The following is a 14287-nucleotide window of genomic DNA, read 5'->3' as shown; positions in this document are numbered from 1 at the left end:
TCCTCATTTTGCTATGGACCCCTAGAACCCCTTTAAGGACCTCTGGTGGGGTCCGCTGATTTAAAGCACCATACCAGCATCAGTACAGTACATGCGATTGTCTGTTTACACCTTTGGCCATATATTATACATAGACATAAAACATTTTCTTAATGGCTTCATTTTAAGATGTTACATATTTTCTCCAGTCACTAAAACGGTACCGAACGTACCTGAATAATTTAGTTAATGTTGGCTAAACTTCGATGCATGGTTAAGAAGTCATGAGCGTTTGAATTTCATTCAACAATTTTTGGCTATACAAGTTTCAAGTCTCTGCAAATCAATCTTCGCACCACTAAAATGAACTGCATCCAGTGGCTTCCTTGAAAATAAAACAAACCATGGTATGCCTTCGCAAATGGTCGGCCGTAATGTCAAGTATACAGTGAGTCACAGTCAATGGGGTAAACATTCCAGACCACCGGTATGGTCCTTTAACAAATTAGTAATCTTTTGAGAGGCAAGACAATGTGGAACTGCTGTACAAGATAATCTCTGGGAACCAAAGCAATGCTTACATGGATCGTCTATATTTCTTTTTTCGTTTCACATTTTTGAATTTTAATATACTGTATGTGAACAGTGGCTTATCATATTTTCAAAGGCTATTCCTTTCCCGATATAGCTCTAGAATTGTTTTCTTTACCTTAATACAGGCTATTGCACAGACTATTTATCTGTTGCAAAGTCAAATCATTTATTTCCCCTCATTCATCCTGATAGAATGAGGGACCCAAGGAACGTCAGCCAATTTAGACTGAAAATCCCAGTTCAGCTCGGAGTAATCTGATTTCCCTCCTCCCTAGAAATCTACATGTATAGTGCTTATCAACTGGATTACTGGCAGGTAGGAAGAATAACCCAATTTGAGGTTACTTGTTTCTCTGTGTGTAGTATTCAGTGTCACATTGCATTAGAGAAGGAGGGCTATTGCTTTGTGAAATAGAGGTGTAACTGCCTCACCCTGGCCTTCCACAGCTTTATCTACACATGTCTGTACATTACATTCATTTGGACCGTATACAAAGGAAAACAAAATCAGTGATAGATACTCAGATCAAATGCAAATATACAGTGATCCATCACTGGCCCTCTCATACACCCATGACCTACATCAGCTGAACGCAGTTTAAAGGACACTACATGATTGTGGCACACCGTAGAGAATATCCCATCCTGCATAGTATTTAATGCATCTGATATGTGCACCCTGTCCCTTTGTCCTACCACCAGGTATGTGGTGGGTAAGTGACAGATCTGGGATGGGTTTAGTGGAGTGGTGACCGCCGGGGCTAGGAAGGCTCCCGTGTGGCTCCACTCCATGGCTGGGCAGTCAGGGTGCACCCCCGCCCCAGGGTCTCCCCCACCCCTGCAGTCATGCTGGACCTAATAGGACCTAGACCAGCAGGGAACAGATGACCCTCACCCATGGACTCTTATCACTGCAGAGGTCAATCCCCCTGCCCCCCCATAATGATAGCAGCACTCTCTCCGAGGCGATTATTGATAAAGAATGACACGCCAATATAGACACATGGGGGAAAATGCACTCTGGGGGCCAATCACCTCTCAGCTCTTGTTTCTGTGGCGGGAAACCAGCCTAATGTATAAATGCTGGGCAGGGGGACACTATTCCCTTACCTATCGAGCCACCATAAAGAAAACAAAGTGGAAACCATCAGTGATGCAGGGACCCATGTCAGTCTCATTTAGACACAGGCATCCTAATATCTTTTAAAGGAAACAATCATCTTTTCTGATGTACCAAAAATATCCAGTGACAGGCGAGGTCAAGATATCTACACCACCACAACAAATACAGTACATGAAGTGGCCAACAGTGCATTATGCTCTTTCGGCCCCCGTGTGTATAGTGTAAGCCTACGCTTCAAGCCACTGTTTTCAGAATGCAGACTATCCTTAATTCTTCAAATGTATACATGCATACAACAGGGCCAATATGCAGCGTTACAACTTTCTCAGTTCCATTTCAGCCCAGTGATGTATTGTTTGAGCTTAGCAAAAAATAAGTCTAAAGGCTGCAGTGAAGTACGGTGAGGCGAACACAAGCAGGCACCTGGATAATTCTATTCTGGGTATTCTACACCTTGAATAATTATTTCTTTCAGAAAACTGTACGACAGGAATGCATCAATATTTACAGAAAATAGACTGTGTTGTAAAATGCCCTGACCAAAGTACAAAATAATACCGGTGAGACTAAAAGGCTGCTGGAAGCCTAGAAAACCGTGACAATGTATCATTTTCTAGGCCACACTGTATACGTATCTATGGTAGCTTGTTGGAGAGTGCTAACTTAGGAGAAAGCAGTTGCTTAGGAGGTGCCATGTCCTACCAATCACTCTCCTCTTCTAAAGGGGCTCCAATGGCACCTGAGGGGGAATCTCATGGCTGTCATCCCAGAAAGCCTGCCGCACTGATGCCTGCTTACCATCTGCTCCCCGTATGATCGAAAAAACAGGCAATTGTCTCAGAGAAGGGACCTCAATCACGCTATCATTGAACTAATATACGTTTGCATGTTTTCTGTAACATTTATATGACGTCGAGAATCTACAATGCTGAGAAATTCTATTCGGCTCGGACAGATAACGTTAAATGATCGAGCGTGCATGTTCTGTGTAGGTCGAGTGCTTTGGAAATGTATATCACAGCCTTGCCCTGTCGCAGCTTGGACCTGGCATCTGACAGAGAGTGAAGAAAAAGAAGCAGTGGGACCCTGTCAGTGTTCCACTTCCTGTAAATAACCCCCTCCATGCCTTTGGTTTTATCATTCCCTGCAAATTATTCTGGGGGCCCCTCCAGAGTCGACAAGAAATAGCATTATTTTATGGCATGGAGAAAAAAACAAAAAAGAAGAGATAAAAAAAAAGAGCAGTCAGAGGGAGAAAAAGGGAGATGGGGCTAAAAAAGGTCCTTCAGGGAACATGGTGTAAATGAAGTTCCAGGAATGACACGGGCGAGCAATGAGGCGTGGATGGAAAATATACGCTGCACATCATCGGATAGAGATGCCAGTGGAAATGGCTTCATTGAAGTGTCAGCCCTCATCCATCAATCAATCATCCGCAAGAAACAATAACGCTGCGGCGATGGGGCAGCTTTTATGGGGCTTACTCATGGGTATCGGAAGCAGCACTTAAGTGTAGTTCTGACACTGGGAGAAAAACAGAGGTGAGGTGCTTGGCTTATTCCACATGCAGGTAGAGTACATAGAGGAAGGGGGGGGGCAGGGGGCTAAGTAGACAATGCACCCCTGGCAAAAAAAAATCTTCATAAATGTAGATTTCCATTTTTGTCCACCCTGGTGTTTAACCTTTATGTTGAATGGTGGGGAAAATATAATCATAGTCCACATTCTCTTGGAATGATAACTGATCTGTTTTTTGTTTTTGTTTATTTACTTTTTGCTTTTCATATTTGACTTCAATGTATATTTCAAAATTCATAGTACAGGTGGTTGGTTAATCATGATTCTAAAGCTAAATATAATGCGTACCTAATTAAATTAATGAATACATGTTTGAAATCAATAAGAGAACAATGTAGGAAGTAAAACTATGGTCCCATAGGCACACATATGCTAACTAAGCGGTATCTCCTGTTCTGAATGATCGCCAGGTTTATTACAATACTTTGACAAAAACAAAAACTGAAAGAAAACTGTGAAAAAAGAAAGCAACCTTATTTTTTTCTTATTACAATGAAAAGTCCAAACACTAAGGATCACAGAAAAATGAGCAAGAAAATGTTAAATGGTCCAACAGTCGCTTTTGCTGTATGTAAGTCTTTTGATTTCCCCAAACCAAGTCTCTTGATGGCTTCTCGGCAACATGAAACATGACACGTCATCCATTATTCTGTACGTGTGCCTTGCTATCTCAGCCCGCTCCATATGGCCCCTGTTGTCTCCAGACACCCAAATCCCTTTCCTGAGGCCAGGGGCTGTTTTTGTGGGAACCATTACATTGCTCCTCTTCCTCAGAGGGATGGGGTGACGATGATGAGCAATCACAGCCACCACAGACTTTCTACCTCAAAATTCTGACAGGATATACAACAATTGTCCGTATCCGCTTTGCTGGCCCGATTCTTAATTCATTCAAGTTGACAATCTGGAGGCAACAATTATGAGTGACAAAAGAACATAATATAACAGGAGAGAGCACTTAAGGGGGAGAAACAAACATGAAGTTTACTATAAGAGTGAGGAGGGAGGTAACACACAAAGAGCTGTGTTTGAGAACAGTTCTAAAGCAGCTACACATCTGTGTTTTCTATCAGTCAGAAATGAGTCTGTCCACAACTGCTGAACACAACCTCTACTAAAGCACTTTGAACAGATGAATGGATGGCAATGCAAGCATAAAATGACATGTGTGTGCTGAATTGTGTGCTAAAATGACTGCTGAGTGCTCAAGTGAATCTTTATGACAAAAAACTGAGATAGAACCTGAGAAATCAGGTGTTTATCATGTCTATTGTGAAAATATTAAGCACTGATAATACTTTGCATTAATGATTAATGAGTCCATTCTTTGAAAACAAATAACTCAAATAATTAAAAGAGTTACACTGACGTACATAATGTCACTATTCTCTATCAAAATTAGCTAAAGAATATACTCACGCAAAACTGTTCAGCATGGGCTATACAATACATTAAGATTACAGGTGACTATCAGAGACCCCTGTTTTTCTTCTCTTCACAAGAAAAGAGAGATACACTTCAATGAGGGGATGGGATCTCTGTGAAAATGGGTCTGAGAATCAAATACATTTATTTTAGACTGCTACAAGGAAACACTGTTATTTGATACAACAGGTAAGCCTACAAGATGTAGAAAAGGTTTGGACTAAACACTGTTCATGTTCACTCATACACATGAACATCAATTTAGCAGAGACCCTTTAGCTTACAAGGAAAGGAAAAAGGACATAACCCAAATAAACAGTGTGAAAATGCATACTGTATCTTTGCTTGTTAAAGGGACTTCTTGACATAAAACCCTTGCAGCAAGTTTTGATAAGCGGAAAATCTTACAAGAGCATCTTTCTGGACATGGATTGAGAATAACAGGACGCATGTCACAATGTGTAGTCGGCCTCTGTTCTCTGCCATGCATCTGTACTGAGTTTGCCACAGTGTGAGGGAATATGAGGGTGATGCTAAGTGAAATGCTCATTTTGCGTTTGTGATTACCAAGGCCCATGGGCGATATGCACTAATGTGAGCTAATGCAATAGATTACACAGTGCTGGCCCAGGGGAACAGACAGCAAACAGATGTGGTACAGTCAAAAGGAGAGAAGAGAGAGGGGGGGGGGGGGTAACTTTAAAGTGTTCATTGTGCTGCAGAATGCCCATTGTACTTCAGTGGACAGAATCCAAAATTATGACAGGCTCTGTCAGTCACCTTATTTTATTAGAGAAAATCAACAGTAGCGCAGCACTCTCCTGCTATTGTAAAGGCTATTTATGTGCACCTTTTAAGACACACATTTTTTATAGGAGTTTTTATTCATTTTGGGAACATAACATTTTTTGGGAAAGAAAGTATTTTTTTATGCTTCGGTTCTCTCACTTCACTTTGTCTTCTCTATGTCCTTAAAGGCTCATCAACTTGATCATTCATAACTCATACCAGCCACATCTAGATATGTAAACTGAACTTTATAAGCACCCAACATAAACCATTGCAAGTTGCGAAAGCCACCTCGTGTGAGGAAGCTGTACTCTGGAGTTTGCATGTACTGCCATCTAGTGGGTAGAGGCTGGATGAACAGATGTTCCTCAAAACCTGCAAATTCTAGGCAATGATTTCCTGCTCAGTTTGGGATGCAAAGCCCTATAACTATGTGCAAAGCTAGTTGGATGTTTGCAGGAAAAGGGTAAACTGTCAGTTTAGTATCAACCTTTCTTTATAGAGGCCTACTTTTGGTTTATGCATGTTTAGTTGAACAGTTGAAACAAGATTTGAAGATACTAGCCAGTAGTACAACAAATTTGGGTGACTCCAGTTTCCTCTTCGTTTTAGTGCTCAGTTGTATACCTCCAAATATACAGTAGTTGACAATAATTAAACTTTAAGATTATCTCAGTTCATCTTTGGACTGCTTGAAACATTGTTGCAGACAGAATTATGCACATTTAGCACTTTCAAAATAGAATTGAACCGGTTTTCATATTGTGCGATTTATGAATGCCTTGGCCTCAAGTTCAATGACCAGTGGTAAGCCTAAGGCCAATTTTTCTTTTTGTAAAATCCAACATTCCCAGAACTCTGCGAAACATGGAAAAACTGGTAAAATAAGCAAGGTAATTTAGTAGTGATCACATCTTTGACAGATATAAACCAAAAGTTAAATTTAACTCTAGAGTCTAGACAACAGTATATATCCATGAAATTACAATCATAGACCGTTTTGTGCTGGCTCCATCACTGCATAGGTTGTAAAAACAAATGGTAGTGTGGATGACACAATCCACGATTCATCAGTTTCCCATCACTTAGGTATAGACTCATGCCACAAAGCTCATTGACTCACTTTATTGTAATGCGTCATACAAATCTCAAACAATATTTTCAATTTTACATACAAAAACATGGATGCGAGAGAAAAAACTAAGGCAATAACTTGGGTCTCTCAAGATGGAAATATACCAAATTACACAAAGGTATGCACCCACTTTTTTTTTTTTTTTAATATTGCTTGACCTGAGACAAAATTATTTCACAGTGTACAACATATTGAGCCATTCCTCATTTGAGGTAACTATTTCAATCAATCCAGGAAAAACAACAAAGCCCCATTTTAGACCTGGATCTATAATTATGAAGCATTTCAGGAATCCTCAATCCCATGTTAACTTTCAGTTCACAAGTCAGATAGTAAACATGACCAGACAAGTGGTCAGTTAATATTACCAGTTCAGTTCAATCTGAGGCACTTAATATGTCCATCCAGTGTTAACTATTAAAAGTCACACAAGACTTTTGGTTCTCGTTTCAGCTAGGTAGACCGGCTCAGATGAATGATAGCTACAGCAGCTTTACAAAAGAAAACAGTGTTTTTAAGTCAATAAATTGAGGTAGACCATTTTAACATATATAGTAGGCTGGTCACTGTGGCCTGTTAAACCACTGGGCCTTAGACAACATATTTGACAGATAAAACCCCACCCTTCAGTGCTTAAGGGAAGAAATACTAAAAGGGGCGAAAAAAACAGAAAAAGAAAAACAAAGGGAGTTCTTGATTACCGTCTGCACAATTGTATAACTTAACAGAGCATACTATCATCACAAATTAATCTTTGAACAATGTTTTCTGTTACTTAATACAAATGTTCTCTTTACAGGAAACTTTATTCCATGTAAAACATAACTTGACTGTTATGCCATGGACTCATTTCTCAAAAAGTCACTCGCTGTTATCAAGTGGAGCACTATATTTAAAGAAGAGAGGATCTGCTTTGATCCCCTATGAAAACGATAAAGGCCTAAACTCTGAAAATATTTAAATAATAATAATTTTGTTTTCTTTGTGGTAAAAAACAACAACAAAACAATACAAAAAAGGTCAGTGAGTGCAGTCCACCACGCTTCTTAAATCAACCAATTAAATAAATCCTCCAAATGAGGCCTCCAAAAGTGGTAGTAGCACAATTGAAACCTAAAAAGACACAAATAAATACATTTAATACATCATACTTTGTGGACTGTCAAAGATTGTTTATGGCTAGGCACTCTAAAATGGAATCCTACCTTACCATGTGTGCCATTTCAGGTACTTTTTTCTGTGGGTCCATAACGCTCATTAGGGAACGGACGTGTGAGGTCGTTCCCTAATGTGATCTGTAGGTTGGGTAGAGTAGGTAAGTGCTGGTATAGAGTTCTGCTTCCTGAGAAAAGACAATATGACTGTTAAACTGGTGGCTTCAGAATGAAATAGAAAGGTCATTTCCATGAGCCAGCTAACTGGGTACTACTCACCAGCTCTTGAGTTGGATAGCCCTCCATGACTGGAGTTTGGTATTGTGCTATGGTAGAGAGATGACAGGTCACTGTGAGTATATGAGCGCAGGATGTTCATCATGTTCCATTCTGTGTCAATACTGCCTCCAATAGTAGAGGTTGTAGTCTTCACATGTCCCAAGGCCTCAGAGACTGTGGAAGATGACCCAAGTGGAAATGCAGCGTTCACATTTCTCGGCATTGCAGGCAGTCTGTTGGATCCATCCCCTCCTGGATGCCTAAAGCCAGGCTTCTCAGAGCTGTCAGTTTCTCTGCCTAGAGGCATAGTGTACTTCAGTCTCTTGTTGGAAGATTCACCCAGGTCCATGTGGGGGAGACTTCCAAATCGGGTGGAGAGACACAGTCTCGCAGCATCCGAGGACCATTCGACACCACCTCTCACTGGATAGATAATCTCTCCAATCCCGACTTTATCTGGTGGGTTAAGATTGTCCATTACATTCTTGCTGCTGCTGGTGGATTTCTTAACCAGTTTGGTAAATACAGGAGATCCCTTAGGAACAAATGTATCAATCATTTTCCTATATTGCTGGGTCTCCTGGGCAGCCTCATTCTGGGGCAAAGGGTTAGGGGACCGTTTCAGAGCATTTGGTGGGTTGAAGGAGTGAGTCCTTTCTTGGCACTTTGCGGGTTGAGGAGTTGGAGACTGGGTTCGACGAGGATGGCTCCTGTCAATCATAGGAAGTGGGGCGACGTCCTTCCCATTAAGGGCAGGTGGGCAGCCAGTATAACGTTTGTGTTTCATACTGCCTCTGAATCCATTCTTTTTAGTAATGTCTGACTTGTCTTTATGACTCAGCTTTTTGTGCATAATCAAGACCTCTGGGTACAGGGTTTTATATGCACAGGACGAACAGGCTATAGGAATTAATGCATTTCTGGGTTCTGAGTTGGCAGAGAGAGAGAGTGACACTTTTAAGGACAGATTTAATGGGGCCTCAGAGCTCTCATCTTTTATCTCCTTCGGTTCCATCTTCAAGCTAACAGGTATGGGGCATTTTATGTGCACATCATCAGCTAGAGAGTAGGAATGCTTAGCAATTAATGTCCCATACTCAGCATTCATTTGGGTGAGTGGTTTGGCAAGCTTGCCACTTGAACCATCAAATATGTCCTCTGGTTTTCCTGTGGTGCATAATTTGGGTCCTGGTACCCATAGTTTGGATCTATTTGGAGTTGGAACACTTTTTTCATTGTTAAGAAATGGCACAGGTCCGCTGACGATCTCTTGGCAAGGCTTGTCCTTGTGACGTCGCACCACGTGATATTTCAGTGATGTTTTTTGGGCAGCAGCATAGGTGCAGTACATACACTTGAATGGCTTCTCACCTGAAATATGAGAAATCAATTAGAATACATCATAATTTAGCTTTTTAATTATAATACATGTACCGTAGCAGATAATTGCTTAATATACCAGTATGAGTCCTCAGATGATTAGTGAGGTAATAGTTTGAGCGGAATGTCTTGCCACAGTAACTGCATTCTCTGGATTTGACTTTTGATCTTTCAAAACCCTTTTCGCCTTTTTCTGTGAAAAAAAGAAAAGAAAACTCACTATGTATAGGATTGAACAGAATATCAGAGCAAAGAGAAAAGGCTCAGACTGAACAGCAGAGGGAGCACATGTAACCCAAGAACACTTTCTATGAAATTCAGGGTGCTTGAAGTGATTTTTTTTGTTTTGTTAAAAGTGTGTTAAATAGCACTATATTCACATAGTTATCATCGCTATAAAGTGATGAGGGGTCTCTATCTCATTAGTGAACAGAAAATACATTTACAGCAACAAAATAATTCCTTTCAATTTTGATCAAATTGTTCCAGAAACATAACAGAAAGGTGGTCTTTTCGTTTGTCCCATAGACAAAATAATTACCTGAACCTAAGGTCTCTTCAGAACCGTCTTCAGAGCCCTCCTCTGCATGGTCCAGTGAGCCTGCTCTTGACAACTTCCCTTCGCTTGAGGCAGTCGGGCTCACCCCTCCGCCTCTCTCCCTCTTGTGCACCCTTGAGTGTAGCACCAACTGGTGGTAGGTCCTGAAAGTTCTCCCGCAATCCTCGCAGGTGGTTGGCCTTTCCTTGTCCTTATCTTTTTGCATCAGCATCCTCGCGTCTGGCTCAGGTGTTGGAGCTACTGCTGTCTGTTGCTGGGGCCTAAGCTCTTTCCCCAAGTCCTCTTTCATAGCCTTGTCCCCATGGACTTCAGACCAAATATTACTCAGTTCTTCTTTGTCAGAGCCACTATCTTCATTGTCCGTGCTGGCATCGAGGGCCATATCTTTAGCATTATTTGGACCAACTGCTATCTTGCCTTTTGTAGCAAGTTGCCAGGCCTGGTATGTGTTGAAAGGATCTAGCTGGGCAATCCATTTGGATGATCTCTTAAGTTGCAAATCATTTCCCTCAGAGCAGGGCTGAAGCTTGAGACTCTGCAGAAAGGTTTCCTGTCCGACAAGGGATTTAGTAACAGCATCTTGGTTGTCCTTGGATTCCTCTTTGTCTGGCTCTGTCTCTCGATTATGTACTTTACTGTGTTCTACTAAACTATCTTGATCAGGGAAAAAGAATCCACAGACCATGCACATTTTGTAAATTGTGACTACGGGCTCAGTGGTTTGGTCTTTAATAACACCATTGATCATTACTGGGGTCTCCAAATCTTGCTGTGCCTTGTTCTTGGCTCCTTGCTTATTTCCATGCATCTTCATATGGTTCTTGAGAAACCATGGCTCCCTGAAGCGTCGTCCACAGATGTTGCAAGAGTAAGTGAAGTAGTCCTTGTGTTTCCTCAAGTGAGTCTCCAGTTCGGTGGCATCTTGTGATACCTGACCACAAACGACGCAGGTGAACATCTCCCTTTCAAGAGGGAGGCTACCTGGTTTCGTTCGGGCCCTGTCTCCTGGGATGCGGAATTCAGCCTCCACTCGAAGCACAGCTGGTTCGAAGAGTGTGGTGGGGTGTTCATTTAAGACGTGAGGTCCAAGCTCTTCCTGATGAGTAAAGGTCTGCTCGCAGAACATGCAGGGGAGTGGCACACTTTCTCCAGCTATTGGCATGGCCTTTTCTACAGTTGTGCTGTGAGGTGTCATGCTAGAGCCAAGTCCAGGCATGCTAGCACTGCTACTGACCAGGCTGTCTTGGCCTAGCCCATCAGGGATCTCCACAAAGGGTAACAACAGATGAGTCGGCATTGTCCTCCAAAAGGTGGAGTTACTTTGGTAATCTCCAGATTAATGCGAACCTGTAAACAATTGGAGAAGAAAAAGTTGCTGGTCGTTAGTATCGAAAGATGCCTGGGTGAGCCAATGTCAGAGCTAAGCCTAGCAAGTTTTTCAAGACAAAACATTAAAATAAGGCAAGGATTTTAAACCATGTAGAAGTAACGTTTTTTCCCTATTTTTTTGCCAATGTTGAAACAGGAAATGTCTCCCTTTTAGCAATCAACAACATAGAAGACTCATTTCCTCTGCGTAAACCACTGATGTAGATAATGAAATGTCTCACTTTGGTTAAATATGTTTTTTACAACGTTAATGTCTATGGTTCTCACAAGGTGAGTTTTCACACTCTACACTTAAAGTGTGCACCTGGAAATTGACTGGAATATCATGAATTGTAATTAAAGTATTATTCCCACATGAATATCACTTTGAAGTCTTTGAAAAAGCATCAGAATATCTACATACTAAATGTAATTTAGTGATTTTTGTCATTCTTTAATAGTTGAAATTGTTCACATAGATGATACAATTGTTTATACACTGATCTTCACTATATGGGCAGAGGCATAACTTCTTTAAAGAACTATGACCTCAAGTTGTAGTTGCGTGATGCACACTTGCTCCTTAAAACGTTTCCTGTCATTTTTCTCCAACTCTTGAAAAAGCTTCACAACCACTTAAACCCATTATGTCATTGACCGCAGTCCTCCAGGGGTCAATACTAGGCACATTGTGTAGATCTGCTATTTTTGCCAAATGTTGAGAATATGGACAGAAGGTTTCTTGTGGTTAAAACAGGCTCAAGTCTACCTAGTATGAGCTATTGTATATCACTATGTACATTGTATTTTATAAAGGAAAATAAACTAAATAAAGCCTTGCCAACTCCTTATTCCAATTTGCCCTGGGACATATATTGTTCTTTCACAAGTTCCCCAAGTTCCACTACTTTAAAAAGGTGGAGTAACTGGACCAACGAGTTAAAAGTCTTCAGATTGATGGCATAAGGAAAGAAGCACTCACTATAGCTCATTAAAGTCAGTCACACACTAAACAACTTAAAATGCCCATAGAATGAATAAGTCATATCAGTTGTAACAGTGTGATAAGACTACATAGGCCTACTTGGAACTGATTGTTGCAGTTCATTGATGATTAACAGTCGGTTCCCTATTTTGTCAATGAAGTCCATTCCAAATAAATACAAATAAAACTTATGACTAAGTATCTTTTCCCCATTTTCACTCTTCACTCATGTATCCATAGTTTAGGTTATATCAACGGATGTATGTGATATTCACACATTTCAAGGCGTTAAGTTAACGTACCGTCCAGCCAGGTGAGCAGCTGCAGAGAATGAGGAGTGATTTGTTTCACATGCATCTGTGAGATAAAGGATGTGGGTTCGCCCGTTTACACTTCGCAGTACGACGGTGTCTCTCGCCGAAAATGGCAGATCTACAAGCTCACAACCCGTGGCGTCGCGACGCGTTGTGAGATTGTAGATCTGCCATTTTCCAGCCACTTGTTATGCTGTGTGGCTCGCGTCTCGTGGCTTTAGTATGATTAAACGCAACAATGGTTAAACAAAAATCACGTTATACTAGTTATGTTGGCCGTTCTGGCCGTTGGTGAACAAGTATTTCTTACCGTTATATATGTATAATAAACGCAACCCCCGCTGACTCAATGATTAATTAATTAATTCAAAATCTAAATGATAAATTACGTTACAATGTTCTACGCCCTTTAAGAACAACCGTGATTCAGTTGGGAAGGAACCCCCAAAAAACGTAATTATAAACACGTTTTAAAGTTACGTTACTACACACATGTCTAACTTAACGTAACTTAAAGTTCGTGACGAGTTAACGTTACTTAACGCTGATCACGTCGCATTGCTTTAAATTAAGATATCGCCAATCTACGTTACTTTTCAAAAGTGAGATACTTCGTTTAGTCGTGTTAACTCCAAGAAGCAGCAGCAGAGGGTCATATCGTGTAATTTAAACGTTATTATCTGACAACAACAACAACTAGCCACATTCTCATCTGATGTCTGAAACTCACCAGCAACAATACCCACCACCAAATGCACAGTTTCCGGGATGTAAACTTATTTGATAACGCCACTGACTTTGAGTTCAATAACTACCTATCTAATCGTGTATGTGACTCGCTTCTTCTCCTCCATTGATCAAACGGCTGTTGTTCAGTTTACCTACTTACTCAACGGTGTGATCATGTGTGAGTTGAGTATTATTCAACTCAAAGAAGACGATCAGGTTGTTGAATCATTATTTGGATCTTAAATCCTCCTCCATGCACACACACTGTCTGCAGCTGTTGAATTCTGGGGCGCGTTCTCGTCATAAACGACTCTTCTCTTTCTTCTCTTCTCTCTCACAGGGAAGAAGATGCAGGAGGCGCGGGCACGTCACAGCCGACTACTACCAGAGGTGGAAAAAGTACTCAAATGTTTTTTTACGTAAGTAAAAGTATCAGTACTGCAATGAAACACTTAATTACAAGTAAAAAGTCTGGTAATCAAAATGTACTTGAGTAAAAGTACACAAGTATTGGTATATACTTAAAGTACCAAATGTAGAAAGTAGCTTACTGAGTCATTATGCAGGATGCCCCATTTCACAAGTTTTCTAATGTATAAAATGTTTAGAAGTATTTTGAAAATAGCAGAAGCTACAAGCTCACAATGCATCGATGGAGGCATTGTGAGCTTGTAGATCTGCTATTTTCAAATGGCCGAAATGTGGGCTGAGGTGGTTAATGTATGTTATCTTGTTTTCTACAAAGTAGCCTAACTAACAAAGTTTTAAAAGAATTGTAGTGGAGTAAAATAACAATATTTGCCTCTGAGATGTAGTGGAGTAGAAGTACAGACAATTGGAAGTACTATTGTAAAGTAAAAAATACCTCAAAATTGTACTTAAGTACAGTACTTGAG

At 40.7% G+C, this 14287-nt stretch overlaps 1 protein-coding gene across 6 annotated transcripts; it reads right to left on the bottom strand.

The window, feature by feature from the left end:
• Nucleotides 1-6599: 6599 nt before the first annotated feature.
• Nucleotides 6600-13683, bottom strand: znf217 (zinc finger protein 217). Of its 6 annotated transcripts, none has more exons than XM_084068345.1 (6): nt 13552-13683; nt 9978-11342; nt 9516-9629; nt 8053-9427; nt 7834-7958; nt 6600-7736 (listed from the first exon to the last, which is right to left on the bottom strand). In XM_084068345.1, the coding sequence occupies exons 2-5, from the start codon at nt 11290-11292 to the stop codon at nt 7847-7849; spliced, it is 2916 nt and encodes a 971-aa protein (XP_083924471.1). In that variant the 5' UTR covers nt 11293-11342; nt 13552-13683; the 3' UTR covers nt 6600-7736; nt 7834-7846. The 6 variants fall into 6 exon arrangements, with proteins under 6 accessions (XP_083924471.1, XP_083924470.1, XP_083924466.1 ...); XM_084068344.1 differs by having other exon boundaries at nt 7829-7965; nt 8057-9427; XM_084068340.1 differs by having other exon boundaries at nt 7834-7965; nt 8057-9427.
• Nucleotides 13684-14287: the final 604 nt, after the last annotated feature.

The sequence above is a fragment of the Gymnoscopelus microlampas genome (assembly GCF_963454915.1).
Source record: "Gymnoscopelus microlampas genome assembly, chromosome: 10".
Lineage (NCBI taxonomy): Eukaryota > Metazoa > Chordata > Actinopteri > Myctophiformes > Myctophidae > Gymnoscopelus > Gymnoscopelus microlampas.
This window is presented reverse-complemented; position numbering and strand designations above follow the sequence as displayed.